This window comes from Phocoena sinus, chromosome 12 (assembly GCF_008692025.1).
Source record: "Phocoena sinus isolate mPhoSin1 chromosome 12, mPhoSin1.pri, whole genome shotgun sequence".
Classification (NCBI taxonomy): Eukaryota; Metazoa; Chordata; class Mammalia; order Artiodactyla; family Phocoenidae; genus Phocoena; species Phocoena sinus.
In genome coordinates this window covers 57,055,989-57,071,495 of record NC_045774.1, presented here as the reverse complement: position 1 = coordinate 57,071,495, position 15,507 = coordinate 57,055,989, and the positions used below count along the sequence as shown (strand labels likewise).

At 41.4% G+C, this 15,507-nt stretch overlaps 1 protein-coding gene across 3 annotated transcripts in view; it reads left to right on the top strand.

Annotated features, from left to right (window-relative positions):
* Window positions 1-264: 264 nt before the first annotated feature.
* Window positions 265-15,507, top strand: part of GRIK2 (glutamate ionotropic receptor kainate type subunit 2) — a 631,568-nt gene continuing 616,325 nt past the window's right edge. For 2 of the 3 annotated variants that reach the window (XM_032651172.1, XM_032651173.1), the window contains exon 1: window positions 491-605. In XM_032651172.1, the coding sequence (XP_032507063.1) occupies window positions 491-605 (115 nt within the window). Of the gene's footprint in view, window positions 606-15,507 lie in introns of all 3 variants that reach the window. The other variant, XM_032651171.1, reaches the window with a different exon arrangement.

Below are 15,507 nucleotides of genomic sequence, written 5' to 3'. Positions count from 1 at the left end.
GGCAAGCAGCTATCTCAATTTTTCTCACTTAATCTTGGCTTCACGTCAGAAGCTGTGCAGCAGTGCAGTAGAATAGGGCCTGGCAAAACCTTTGCGAGCAAAGCGCCTTTTGTGCTGGGACTGTGGCTCGCTACCGACGCCTCGGCGGTTTCCAAGGCTGGGCTTCCTATTGATTTTCCTCCTCCTTTGCTTTCCCAGGCTCGCGCGGCCGGACATTGTGGGTGTGCGTGCTGGATTTCTCCCGGATGCTTCCCGACTAACATGGATGTCCCACCATCCCTTGCAGTGGAAGGTTGCTCCTTGGCGCAGTGAGTGAAGAACATGCAGCGATTGCTAATGGGTTTGGGAAGCGGAGACTCCTTTCTCTGTCTGTGACCATGCCGTGATCGTGTCTGCGGCCACCACTCGACGCATCCTCATTCCTACCCGAACCGGGAGCCTAACGCTAGATCGGGGAAGTGGGTGCCGCGCGTGTGGACACAGAAACACCATGAAGATTATTTCCCCGCTTCTAAGTAATCCAGTCTTCAGGCGCACCATTAAACTCCTGCTGTGCTTACTGTGGATTGGATATTCTCAAGGAACCACGCATGTATTAAGATTTGGTAAGATTCCCCATCCCTCTCCATCGCCTGGTATCCGGCTCAGAGGCAGCCGGATGTAAACAGGCGTGTTCGCTCCTCTAGGCGGGTGGGCTCCGTGCATTTCGACCCCAGGGTTTGAAAGGACCCACTGTGCTTTTCATTTCTTTTCTCCCCACCCCACCCCTTTACTGAAAAAAAAAAAAAAATTAGCCGCGGGAGGATGAAGTGAGTGTCAGTGTGTGGTAGTGGTGGCTGCGTTGCGTCCCCATGGTAGCCGGTCTCAGAGACGGTAATGACGCTGGGGGTACGGCCACCACCTCTGCTCCCTCCTGTCTCCCCGGGAGCCTCCCGGCTTGGCCCGCTGCTCCTTCCCCAAGAACGTGCGTGCTGGGGCTACACGCCTCTCAGATGGCCCGGCCAATGAGTTAATATCTGGTAACTCTTTGGCAAGTTGGCGTCTGTCCGCTTCCGCCTGGGACCTGAGCAGGTCCGCAAGTGAAAGGCGCTAACCGTTTTGATTTGTCATCAGAGAGCCTTTTCGGTTCATTCTACCGGTTTTTCCATCCCTGGTGCCTTTATGGGTACGCGGAGCTTTTAAAGATATTGTTGTAAGGCTGAAGGCTCTACTTAACAAGGGGAGGCTGCTGTTTGAGAGAAATAGCGTTGTGAGGGAGAGTTTTTGTTTGTTTTAAACTTGTGAGTCCTCCTCTCACAGGTTTCTCACTGAGCGTCCTGGACTAATAATACATGATGACCAGTGGTGACTGGGGCGGAGGGAGTCTGTGTATGGGAGTCTAAGTCTGCATCTTTATTTCACTTGTAGCATGATTTAAAAAAGCCGAGGTGGCCGTTCTATATGAGGGGAACCCATTGCTTTCCTAAGGAATCAGGTTTCCTTGGGGCTCAAAGGAAAATCTAAACATGAGACTCCGGTGGAAACGCTGGTCAGAAGATTTGCTTGGAGGAAATGAAGCGTGGGCAACGCTCAGCCGCTTTCGATGGCCAATGGAGTTTCAGTAGGATAACTAGTCAGGGAAAGTTCCCTTAAGTAGATAAGAGCCAGAGAGGAGAAAGCCAGCAGGGTAAACGCTCCCACTGTGGGTGCCTCCTTTGACAGTTCGAGTGGATTTAGACCAAAGAGTGCAGGAAACCATATAATCCTGAGTATATGTCTTTGAGATAAAAGCAGATACATTAAGTCACTCAGTCAAATTTAAATCGAAGAGTGATTGCCTGTACTTCCTATTATGTCAGCAACATCTTCTCTCTTCTCTCTTTTTCCCATATGCTTTTTCTATAATGATAAAATTCATCATCTATCTCAGGCTTTGTGGAACCAGGGTAGGAATTCTTTCACATACTGAAAAAAGGAACCCTACCTTCCCTCCCCCACCAACACATAGACACACCTGGAGTCCAGAAGACTGGTAATGACAAGAAAAGACAATGAGTTATAACTGGATTCCTGCTGTAGTAGTTTTCCTGCTTTCTTCATGCCTTTAGATGGTACTTCAGCACGTTGCTCTTAGCAACGAGCGTCCACAGGAATGCTTGTTGCTTTGGATGAGATTAAACAGGTCCCTGTATTGCTGGAAATGTGTGTGTGTGTTCAGCTGTTCTGCTTCAAGCATGGTAAGTGCTACAGTTTGGTAGTTTTGCCCAATATTTTGAGTAGTACAACCTACTTATTTGGAATACTGAGGTGTCTTCTGAAGTGTGTTTGTGAATGAGTGCGTCTTAATGCGTTTGAGGACTGGGTGGGGAAAAAAAAGAAGTCTGGGAGCCGGAAGACTGCCACCAGTACTCTAAAGATTTAATTATTGCTGCTCTGGACTTGCAGCATAATATGTGCTGAATCATTAGATTGTTACATTCGCTGATCATTTCATATCTTCATATTAAAAATCTTGGCGACTGTAGCAGTGTGTAGCAGCTTTCCAAAAGAGCTGACATACACACAAGAATAAATTTTCCTAGACCAGTGCTTACTAAGAATGTCTGTAAGAAATGGGGGAGTAGGCAGACATCTTCCCACCTGTGCCTTGCTACCTTAAACCAACAGCCCGGTTTCTAGATAACTTGTTATTTTCTCCATTAACTTCGAACATATTCCACGTGGAGATCCATTTTCTCTGATTTCTGACCTGAGCTGTGGTGAAGGACTGTATACATGATAATCTTTGGAACATTTACCTGTTGGGGATGTTTTGATGCAATGGCAGGAGTTTTATTTTCTTCTGGGAAAAACATGTTTTGAGTGGGATGGAGATTGGTTGCGCCCATATGAGCCACTCTTGAGAAAGGTTATTTTCAACTTCAGCTGAAAAGGCGAACCAGAGCCTCATCCCAGGCCCAGTGCCTTGGACAGGAAGGGGTTGGAATCGCTGGTGAAGCAGCTGCCCCTGGGGTGCGGGTGAGACCCGCCGCCTCTACTGAGGAGGTGGCATCCAGCCCCTTCCCCACCGACCCCGGTGTGGCTGGCCTTTGCCAGCCGCCGGGCGCCTCTGCGGCGGCGCTATGGCAACCGCGGGGCCCCGCGCGGCGGCCGCCCCATCCCCGAGCCCTCTTCCCGTAGGTGGTGGCAAACCACCTTTACGGGCTCTCTGCTGGCCTTCCCCCTGCTCCCGCTAGTGCTGTGGCTTGAGCCTGCGTCCTCCTACCAACGAGTGTGGATCGGGGAGCAGCCTAGGGTGCTGACGCTTGCCAAGTCCCTCGCCACCCCCGCCCATCTTCCGAGTGCTCAATCTCTCTCTCTCTCTCTCTGTGTGTCTCTGTCTCTCTCTCTCACACACACGCGCACACACACACACACACACACAAGCGCGCGCGCGCGGACAAATGCACTCTAGCGAAGCAAGTCTAACACTCTGGCACAATGACTCCTCTCTGGTCCCCAGGAAAACTTCCTGCAGTCGCTTCCGCGAGCGCCTGTGTCCTGGCGCCCCCTCCCATCCTGCCTGGCCTCGGGGCTGCCCACTAGGGCTTGCTACTCCGAAGCCGCTTTGTAAACACCTTCTAGAGAAAGTCCCCCGAGCGCCGACCCCAGGGAGCTTTCCCGAAGCTTCCAGGCAGCCTGGGGAGATGGGGGAGCGACCTGAGGGTCAGCCAAGGGTCAGCTCCTCGCCAGCAGGCAGGCGGCGCCGCGCCGTGGGTGGGTCGTGGCAGTTTCCCCGCCTTTGATCTTGGCTTGGCCCAGCTTGGCTTCTCCAGGGCGACCACCCAGCGGGCGCGTTGTCGGGGGACACGTTGGATCTTGGACACTTAGAGGGTCAGTTTCCCTGCTGCAGGTCAGGTCAGAAGTCCTGGGGTCGTCGTTTTCAGGCACAGAGCCTGCGACGACCCCCGCGGGGCTTCTCGCGTGCGCTCCCGCCCGGCAGCCCGCGGCGCCGAGCAATGTAAATGAGGCACCTTTGTTTCCCCGCAGCTGCGGCCCGGCCCTGCTAGCGGCTGGACGGGCGAAGGCGCGAGCCCCAATTCCAAGGTCTCCCAGCACCACAGTGGCTCCGAGGTACTTGAACGTTTCTTTTGTTACTTTAGCCACCCTTCTCTTCTCGCTCGACCTCTGCTCCTGGGAAAGCGTGGGAAGGGGTAGACGCCAGCTCCGGGCGGGGCTCCACGCAGGGCTAGCAGTCCGTCTCGGAGTTTGGGGGTTGGGCGGCCTTGGCATCTTCTTTAAGGAATCACTTCCCAAGCCACCACTTGTTTACGATCTTCGAGATAGGGTCTTCCAAATTCCTTATCTGAAATGGCAGTTAGAATGCCAAGAGCGAAGATAGGAACCCAAACTTTCTCCCGAAGTCGTGGGCAGCTTCTCCGAGACAGTCCTTTCAGAGGAGCTGAGATTGTGGTAGGCCACTCATTCCCTTCAGATGTTTCGACCTAGCTTTTCTCTTCGGCGTTACAGTAGGACGGCTTTTTTAAAAGGCTTCCCAGGCGAGGTCTACCCCCAGACGCGCTGGGACCTCCTTGGCACTGTGCGCTGGCTCCATGGCACAGCGCTTAGCCACCTCCCTGCGCACATGCCAAAGGTGAAGGCCACCAGCTCAGGGCCAGCCCAGATTGTAAAACCCACAGAGTGAGAGGGAACAGAAAGTGTTCCTATGGAAATCCCCCTATTTGTTGGCTATCCCATGTGCTCCCAGATAGAATCATTAGTAGCAGATGTGCTACAATATCGAGGAGTGTGAATGAATTGGCTGGGCTTAGAAGCTGCCACTCTCTACAAGATCTTTGGAAGAGATTTTTCTTCCTTTAGGTGAGGTGGGCGGGAGCGGGGGAGCGGCTTTACAGCTGGAAGCTGGAAAACTGGCTCTTGGGAGGTGGGGATAGGGGAGTAATAGAGGCTACTGTCTGAAACAGATAAAGCCCGAACACCTGCTCAGCTGAGCTCTGGAAAGCAGGGGAGGGAAATCTTTCCAAGAATCGCCAAAACAACGGCCACGCTAAAAAAAAAAAAAGAAAAGAAAAAAAGAAAAAGAATCTGATCTGTTTTTTCACGTAAGTTCTCACTTATTCTTAAAGCTTCAAAGAATAACTCTGATGTGATCCATCAACGGAGGCACACTCGTTTCAGAAAATGACTTAAAAATGATCTTTTTGTCCTCTAGAAATAGCACCTCTTCTCCACCAAGACACATGGGACTCAACATGTTTTCTGGCTGTGTGAGGTTGTCTTTGAGAAGTGAACAAGGGTTTATATGTCAGTAGACATTTCTTCAGATAGACACCTTTTGCTTTTTAGCTTAATTCAAGTGATCACTGCAGTGTGTTCAGTCCTGAATTCTCAAATGACACTGTTTCAACATTTACTCAGCACAGGAAAGTTAATGTGAATTGCTCCCACACAAAGGAGGAACATAACATAAACCAAACACAGGATGTACCATTGGTTATCAGAGCCTTTTCAAGTCTATTGACCGTTAAATAAAGGGTTGCCTCTGATGATGATGTAATCTTTGATTTTCTTTTAATTATCAAAATTTCTGATAAATGTCTTGCTCTCTTGTGGTAGAAATTCAAGTGAGAGGGATTTATTTTCTCTTTCTGTTCTTAGGATTTTACTATGTTATTGTAGCTCCAATTCCATTGATTCCCTGGAAATTGTTGATGTCCATTTTTACACATCAGAGTAGAAAGTAGTTCACTGTCTTTCAACTGTAATAGCCTTAAGGCTTTAATCTACTGCGTCCATAATACCTGGGGTTTGCAGGAGATCCGAAGTTTTCCTCGGTAGGATGGTCTAAAGTATTGAAATGCAATTGTTGATTGTTTTGCATTTGGGTGGTGAAGCTTTATCTTCTGTGGACTTTCAATTTGTAATCCCGTTATCAAGGTACTAGAAGTGCTTCAAATGAATCTTAAACCCTAAATCTTAGCATGAAAGGTAAGGTCAAAATCCCCTGAAAGAGAAGGAAGTAGGTGCACATCATCATTATTGATTGGTCTAGATTAAACACTGAAGAGGGAGATTTCAATCTGATAACGTCATAGGGCTTCCTGTTTTTCTTTGCTGCTTCTGCTGACAATTTTGTAAGATAATTAAATTGCCTGATTGAAGTCACGGTGGTCATGCGGCAATAAAGACCATTTGGATTTAATGGAATTTAAAACAACAGAGCACTGAACACAACTCTTACCGATCAAGAATTTTAATGGCCCATTCCCTGTGCTGACTAAATAGAATGCCCTTAACAAGTTTAATCGAAAGGGCACGGCAGATGAGCACTATATAGTCTTTATGGTTGAAGATTGGGGAATTAAAATTATCGCTTTAAAAGACTCATTAATGCATTATCAATGTAGGTTAAATAAGCTTTCTTTAGACCTTCACCATATACTGTGAATTTAGGTTGAGGACCAAGTTTCAATAAGGAAATATTTTTAAGAGCTCACTTCATAAATGGAATTATATACCTTTCTTATTTCAAAAACAAAAGACGTGTAAAATTCTTTGAGAGGATCCAGGGTATTGAGGGTAAGTGTTGATGACAAATCCTTTCTTTTCAGTAACTGAAAAGAACAAATTTGACTTTTCTTTAAAAGTTTTGTTTTTGGCAATTTTTTCTTATGAGCAATGCTTATCTGTACTAGAGAAACCTCAAAAATAATTTCAAAAAATGTTCTTCTACAGTTTCAATAGAGTCATAGGTATCTGACTTAGGATTTATGCTGTCTTTTTAATCCCGCCCTTGTTTTTCCTTAATGAAACTTATCCATTCAGGTTACCATACTTTAGTGCATTCAGGTTCCTTCTGCCCCTGGAAAAAGGGCAATTCTTTGCTTCACATTGAGAACACATTTAATGTTCTCATTTTCACATGGTGAAAGTCAAGCTTCAGTCTCTTATGGGATTGTTCCTTCCAACTGCTTCTTGCCTTGTGAAATTGTCCTCTCAAAGTTGTGTTCCTTTGATTTTTCTAAAAAAAACCCAAACCCAAGTTTTTATATAAAAATCTCTTCAATTTTGATTGTACATAATTTTAAAAATTGTTTAAAAAATTTCCAAGTTGACCAAACCAAAAGTACTCAGCTGGTTAGGAGGGAGCCTCAGAGTCACCAGTTTTCACCCTCCTGCCCACCCCACGTCCCCACTCCTCACTGATCCCTGAACAAGTAGGCATATCTGTCTCTTGCCTCACACCATTAGGGCCAAACGTTTTATACTGTTATGTTTTCGAAGTGACAATTAGCTTATCAGATAAAACTAATATGGTAAAACTGAATGGGAGGTTAGAGAAGACCCTTAAGATCTTTCTGCAAAATTTTTTATTTTCCATTTTATTTTTATATTTGGGCTTTGAAGCTCTTCTTCATTTACCACAGCATTCAAATATAGCATTTTCCTATTGATTGACTTGAATCCTTCATTTCCTTAATTAAAAACTAAACATTCTTTTAATAGAGACAGGTCACTGGACAGCAGAGCTATGTGTAAAGATCTGAAAGGGTCTGGGGACGTTGTGGCTTTCAGATGTTTTTCCCACGGATACATGTAATTCTATCAGTCTTTCTTTTTGGTTTAGCATTTGCCCTCTTCCGGGGCCCTGTTTTAAGACAAGTATATTCTGAAAGGGAGAGCACATAGTCCCTAGACTGTAAAGTTAGGATAAGTTTATTAGATCAGTCGATTCTGTCTGTGATAGAGATGCTCAGATATAAAAGAGAATTCCAGGTACTAAGGGAGTGCTGAGTGATTAGCACTGATGTGAAGGGGAAGTTGAAAAAAGAGGGAAGCCAAATGCTGTTTGATACACAGTCTTTTCTAGCTTTACTGCCAGACATTTCAATGCCTTGTAAATTGATCTTTTTGCTTGTATTAGTCCAAATCTTTGAGCATATGTGATGATTTGAAATTAGATGTCAATGATATTCTTACATTGATATATCTCCTCCCAATCAAAAGGATCTTTAAATACTTTTCACACCCTTTTAAATCAACAAGGTACTTTTCCATCATTGAAGGAAAGCAAGTGTTTGAAAGGTGTTGCCTCTAATTCCCACTTCTGTCTTCAGCTCTGCCTCACTCTGAGTCCTTGACCTATCACATTGGGAATATTGCTCAGCTAAAATGATCAAATAAGCAATGCAAATATCAAAGAAGTGTTCTGCTTCAGTATCATCATACGCATTTAGTTTATTTTATGTTGTCTTTTTAATCCTGCTCATCTTTCTACCAACGAAAGCCTCCATATTGTTTATTATACCTTTTAGTGCATTCATGCCCCTCCTTGCCCAGAAGAAATGAAATGAAAACTCTTTCGAGATGAAGGAAAACTGTCAGATCATGTAATATGTGAGCCAAAGGGACCTTTAGAGATCAAGTCTAGTATCCTAGGTTTAGATATGAGTTGCCAAGAGCAGTTAAATCTCTTTTTCTGGTCACAGCTAGTTAGTGTCAGATTTTAGACCAAAACATGAATATCCTGACTGCTGGTCGAGTGATGTTTTTCAGTGAATTATGCTATTTTTCCAGGGTAGCCTCTGATTCTCTGTGCTTTGCATCAGTTTTAGGAAGAGTCAGTGGTTCTGGTAGCTTCCCCTAGACATTTGCCTCCTTTGTTTCTTCCACCTTTGCTTTCATAGAACATTATTCCATAGGTTATCCCTTTTCTTTGTCTCCTTTGTCTGTAGCTCCTTCCATCCCCCTCTCCCATGCCTGCCAGAGTATTCTTCTCCCTGTGTCCAGAACTTTGACCACATCCATTTATTCAGCAGATAGTAATTGAATACATATTGTGTGCCAGGCAAATACAGTTCTAAGACCCAGATTCTGACCTCAAGGAGTTTGTAATCCAATTAAAGAGAAGAGACATATTAAAGCATAAATTGAGTGGTGCAGAAAGTATATACAATGTTGTTTAAAGGAGATTATTGTGGGTTTGCATTTTTATAGGCGAGATTAGACTCCGGCTAGGACCTGTAAAAAAGAAAAAAAATGTGTGATAGGGAAGAAGACAGGGAAATATATCATTGGCAGAAGACTCGGAACAAGAAAAGGAATTTAGGCAGAAGTTAAGAAGGTGAGCTTTGGGATAGGGAATGGACCGGCCCTATCAGAGGATAGTTAAGGCCTTGCTTTTTCAGAGCTTTAATATTTAGGTTATAGGGTTTCCTCTCCTGTTTGTCACCCACTAGAAAGCAATTGAAAGTGAAAGGATGGGCTTGACTGGGGCTGCAGCAAGCAGTCAAGTGGTTTCTCAGTCTGCTGCTTACATTTGATGATGAATAAGTGGATCAAGTCTTTTCTCTGTGTTATTGAAATGGAAGCAAAGGACCCACCCTTGTCCTTGATCATTGAAACCTTTAAAAAGTTCTTGGTCTGGAATCACGGATACTTCTTTTTTTCAGATTTTTTAAAACACTTTTTTTTTTTTAGAGAAGTTTTAGATTCACAGCAAAATTTGAGCAGAAGGTATAGAGACTTCCCATATACCCCTTCACCTAAACAGACAGCAGCCTCCCTGACTATCAAGTGGTATATTTGTTACAATTGGTAAACCTACATTGACACATCAGTATCACTCAAAGTCCATAGTTTACACTGGGATCCACTCAGGGTGTGCATTCCGTGGGTTTTGCTAATGGATGATGGCATGTATCTACCATATGGAGTATCATACTGAATTTCACTGTCCTAAAAATCCTTTGTGCTCTACCTCCCCCTCCTTATCTCCCCGCCCCCGACCCCACCCCCCACCCCCCGCCACCCCAGAACCACAGATCCGTCCGCTCTCTCCACAGTTTTGCCTTTTCCAGAATGTTATATAGGTGGAATCATACAGTGTATAGACTTTATAAGTCGGCTTCTTTAGCTTAGTAATAGGTATTTAAGGTTTCTCTGTGTTCCTCCATGACTTCATGGTTCATTTCTTTTTACCACTAAGTAATATGGAATCACGATACTTCTTAAGTGTAATTCTTAAATGAAATAAAGGAATATCTTTTTAACACATGGCCAGATCAAATGATTAAGCATGGATAAGTTTTCAGTTTATCTAAAGGAGAATGCATTGGAAGACTATTTAAAAGTACCCTTAGCTTCCTTGAGGGATATAGTATATTGCCTGTAAGGCATTCTCAATGTTTTTTGTCTAATTCCAAGAGCGTTCCATTACCTGAAACTATATATATATATATATATATATATATATATATATATATATATACATATTACACACACACATATATATGTATGTATATATATAATAATTGTATCATTTTATATAATATATAATAAAATTATTTCAAATCAGAATTTAAAATTAAATTAAAATTAAAAACAATTTTAGTAGAATGAATTCATTGTAGTGATATTTTCTAATTCTGTATGAACTCAGGACCCCAGACCTGTATGAGCTAGGAATTTTACTCTTGACTTTGTTATCTAGTGGCTGTAAATTAGGAAAAATAATTAAATCTCATTAGGTCTTGATGTCTATTTCTGTATAATGGGCATTACTTGTTATCTAACTTCCAAGGATAATGTTGGAATTAATAGGAAAATGTATAGAACTCTGGGCTTATTGGTAGAAAAGGATTTTGGGGATTGAAGGTGTAGTTGTTCATTTACTGTGTATGTGTAGAGCAAGGTCAAATTTGTTATCACTTGTGTATATTTCATTCAACTTCTTAAAATGTGCATAAACATTTTCAATAGTCTTTTCTAAACTGTTCTTGAATAGACTTCCTTGGATTGCACCTGAAGCGATTATGAACATGTTGAAAGGATTATTGACTAATAGAACAAACTTTCTTCTGAGTTGGTAGCTTGACAGAAGAGCAAGTCCATAGTTTCCTTCTCTGTATATCAGGAATTTAATTGACATTATCAAATATACACAATATAAGTAAGAAACATATCACAACTAAAAGCCAAAATAATAAGCAAAGAAATCATGCTAAGTCTGGTGGTTTAAGATTTTTCACTTTTTCTAATTTATGTTTAAAAACATTTTCTGAAAAGCTGTGCCTATACTTAATTCTTCATCCATCTGCCTGTTATGAACTTTTAGCTATTATTCAAGTTTTGTAGGTACACAAGTGACTGTATTGATTCGGGAAAGTTTCACAAACACTCAGATTTACTACAGTTGTTTGGGATAGAAAAGGGGGACTTTTCTCTGGTGATGTTGGCATCTTCATCAAGGAGCTGTCCTAGGCAGTCTTTCCGGGACTTACTCTTTAAGGCTCGACAGACTCTGGTGTCACCCATACAGCACTCACCTCATCATTCTTGCTTAAGGCCCTTCTGAATTACTTTTGGCTCTTTTTTTATAAGCTCTAACCCAGTGTTGGGGAAGCAGCATAGAGGTGAGTAGAGAGAGATGAGGAACCCCCTCAACTCCACACCAGTGGTGCCACATTAGAGCATCCAGGAGACCATTTGAAAAGTGTATTCAACTTATAATACATTTTTATATTTGGAAAAATTTTTTTAAGTTTTAAAAACTTCGGAATATGAAGTTTATTAGGAAAATTTCCTGGATGTTGAGGGTAATGAGGTTTTGGAGCACTGATTTCTAACTTTCAGGGGCTGGATGAAGGAGAGGCAGTCTCAAATTTTTATGATAATCCAAAGGATGGATGGCCTAAATGCAGGTTGAAAAATACTCCCCTGTCTTAAGTCTGATTTGGGGTTTCTGGAAGCAGTTCTGCGTCATAGCAGAACTGATGTTGGCGTATGTGAAGTTGCAGTTGAGATCCTGCTTCCAGTGGGTGAAGGACAGGGCAGTATTCCATTCTGTCATCTTTCCCCGAGGATTCTGGGTTGATCCCTCAAGAAGCCTTCCTGGGGATTGGGGGTGATGTTTCAATGACTCATCGTCACCTTGTTCTCTAAGATGCATTTCTCTTCCTTTTACTGTTCCATACATCAACTATCCTTTTAAAAATCTAGATTGTTTTGTCTCCTCCAAAGCGTCTGTTTTAGGTAGGGATTCTATAGAATAAATTCAAGCAAGTTTGGTCAGATCAGTGGTTCCCAAACCTTGTTTCACATCAGAATGGAAAGAGCTTTAAATAATTTAAATTCCTGATTCCCAAACCCGGAGATTCTGTGGTTTAAAATGTTCCATTTTTCACAACTGCATAGTTCCACAACTGCATAGTTTTAGTGCCTTCACTTTTTTAGAAAACTCTTAAGAAATGCACTTAAAAGAAACAAAACAAAACTCCCAGGCAGGTTGAAAATCAATCACTGAGCTAGTTAATCCTAAGGAGTTTTTGACCTTAAAATTATAATTCCTCTGGGCGGGTGCATCAGCCTTCTGGACTGACAATTGATAATCATGACTAGGCTGTGTAAAGCAATGAGTAAATTTTGTAGATAAGGGTCGTGGCTTGGATATTTTATCATCCGTCTCAGAACACACACAGTGTTGGGCCCTCAGCGTACCACTGATGGGCTGACTGATCCTTTACAGGCTAAGCATTTAGAATATTTACACTCATATAACCAACCCCACCGCCCAAGGGAATCTTAAGCAGGTGTTGTTTTACAAATAATGTCGAAGATGATGAATAGTTGTGGGACCTTTCCTTCTCAACCTCCTACTAGAGTCGCCCCTAACGGATCATCTTAAAATGTTGTTTTCCCAAAATCTATCCAAAAAAAAAAACTCCAGCAGACATCTGCTCTAGTTAAGAAGACCCCAACTCAGTTGCCATGAATACATGTAAATGGCCCAGAATCTGGGCTGAAAATAGAGTCCAGCCTAGGTGTTCGTTAGAAACCCCTTGGACTAAACCGTGTCCACCCCTCCCCCAGCCCATTGCTGTGACTATACTATCTGAGTCATTGTTAGGTCATGGTGCCAAGAGTTGAAATCTGGACACTACTTTTGGAATGAAACCAGAATGCTCGTATATTTGTTTCAGGTGGACATTGTCAATAATTATATATGCTGCTTTAGTACTAAAACTGATAATATCTTTATCTGTCCAAATTATTGGTAACTAAGAGTTTCCCATATTTATTGCCAAGGTAAAACACCAGTTAATTAAGTATATTCCTATAATTTAACTTGCCATCTGGGAGACTTTATACAAAATTATGTATAGGAGACACCTTATTGATGGTACCATTAACAGTGGCACAATTATAGATTGGTTAGAGATTCTGAAGTATTGAAATCATCATAATTACATGCTAATGATAATTTTAAGATAAATATTGAAGAAGCTCATTGAGTTAACTTTACTATTCCTCAGAATTTTTCTTATTGGGACTCAACTATGTTTACTAATATGTGTTTAAATATTGTTAGTTATTTTAATTAAAATAGTTCAAAGGGGATTTAATGATTGACAGCATGGAAATATGTACTTTCAAAAAATTGTATCTGGTGGTGTGCAGTTCTCTGGAAGACATATTATGAAAAATCCTTTTTTATGGCATGAATTTCACAGTAAGTTTTTTTTTAATTGTTATCTGAATTTTTTTTATTTAAGTATAATTGATTTACAATGCTGTGTTAGTTTCAGGTATACAGCAAAGTGATTCAGTTATACATTTGTATATGTATCTATTCTTTTTCAGATTATTTTCTATTATAGGTTATTATAAGATATTGAATATTGTTCCCTGTGCTATACAGTAGGTCCTTGTTGTTTATCTATTTTATATATATTAGTGTGTATTTGTTAAACCTGAACTTCCAATTTATTCCTCCCCTGATTCCTCTTTGGCAACCATAAGTTTGTTTCCTATGTCTGTGTCTATTTCTGTTTTGTAAGTAAATATTATATGCTATTACGTGTGGAATCTAAAAAAATGCTATAAATGAAATTATTTACAAAACAGAGATAGACTCACAGTAGGTTTTAATCCTGTATATTCATCCAGTTATAAGTTAGAATTATTATGCCTTTAACCTTCCCATTTGTTTAGGATAAATTTATATATATGCGTTAGATATGAAAAAATGTACACAGTAGATAATATTATTAATACATTTATTCAAGGATACTCATTTATTGGCTTTAGGTTGGAGTCTCTGACTTTACTAAACTTGACAGGCACAAGGCAGTGGTAATGGAAGTGAATTGCTCAAAGTTCTTTGAATTTTATACATCTTTTATTGCCTAGCAGGTGGCCAGACTACATCAGCAATTTTTAATATAAACAAGGATAGACTCTTAGCTAAGATTTCAAAGTAGCATATTTTCTAAGTGAACTGTGGAGAGAATTTTAATGCTCAAATTTGTTTATTTTTCTCCTGTACGGCGTATGTTATAAGGGAACTAAACGAATATAAAACGATCACTACGTATTAATAAGCAAAAGCCGTATTTAGTATAAGTAATCTCTCTCCCTCTCTCTTTTGTTGCTATTCTTCGAGAAAGGGAGATAAGACTAAATTTGTTTACCAGAAAATAAAGTAATGCTTTATATTGTGGTTGTAGGGAGGATGCCAAAAGCCTCCTATCAACTCTTTCAATTTTGCTTCCATTTTTGATTTAAATTTCCAGTTAATTCAACAAATATTTATTCAGCATTGTTATCTGATCCAGTTCTTTGATTATTGACATAATACAATAATTGTAAAGCAAGACATAACTAAAATTTCAATAAGTTTGAAAATTTCCCCAAAATATGGTTATTATAAAATACATTATATAGAGGTTCCTAATGATTCTGTTTTTTTTTTCTGATAGACAGTAAGATTTTTCAGTTCCATACTGTCGGCTCTGTTTCAGTATTTTATTTCAATGCCTTGATAGAATTGAAGAATCCACCATATTGAAATTCACTTTTAGTTTGATATAACTTATCAAAATGTATATATACTTGGAGATGATTTTTCTCTAATATCTAGAGTTTGTGCTTTAATATATACCCTCTAATATGTTGCTTCTTTGTAATATATACCTTAGTATTTAAGTCTGTTTGTACAAGCAACCAATAATCCAGTGTGTTATTTGTTCATTCATTTAACAAATGTTTAACTGCTTACCTTATGCCAGACACTGTATTGGGCTCTAGGACACTAAGAAGTTGAAAGTAAAAAGAACTGGTCTCTGCATCAAGGATCTCATAATCTACAGGTGTAGGTAACCACGTAAAAGAAAATTGCAAAACAGTGTGACAAGTGCACACAGTAGTAACATGTAAATAATTATTCTAACATGAAGAGAGGCATCTAGCCGCATCTGCATGGAAAGATTTCTAAAGCCTGCTGTTTGCATCTTTCTCTGAGACTTGTGATCTACTGAGGCCTTTACTCAGACATTCCATTCTCTTTTTTTTGCGGTACGCTGGCCTCTCACTGTTGTAGCCTCTCCTGTTGTGGAGCACAGGCTCCGGACGCGCAGGTTCAGCGGCCATGGCTCACGGGCCCAGCCTCTCCGCGGCATGTGGGATCTTCCCGGACCGGGGCACAAACCCGTGTCCCCTGCATCGGCAGGCGGACTCTCAACCACTGCG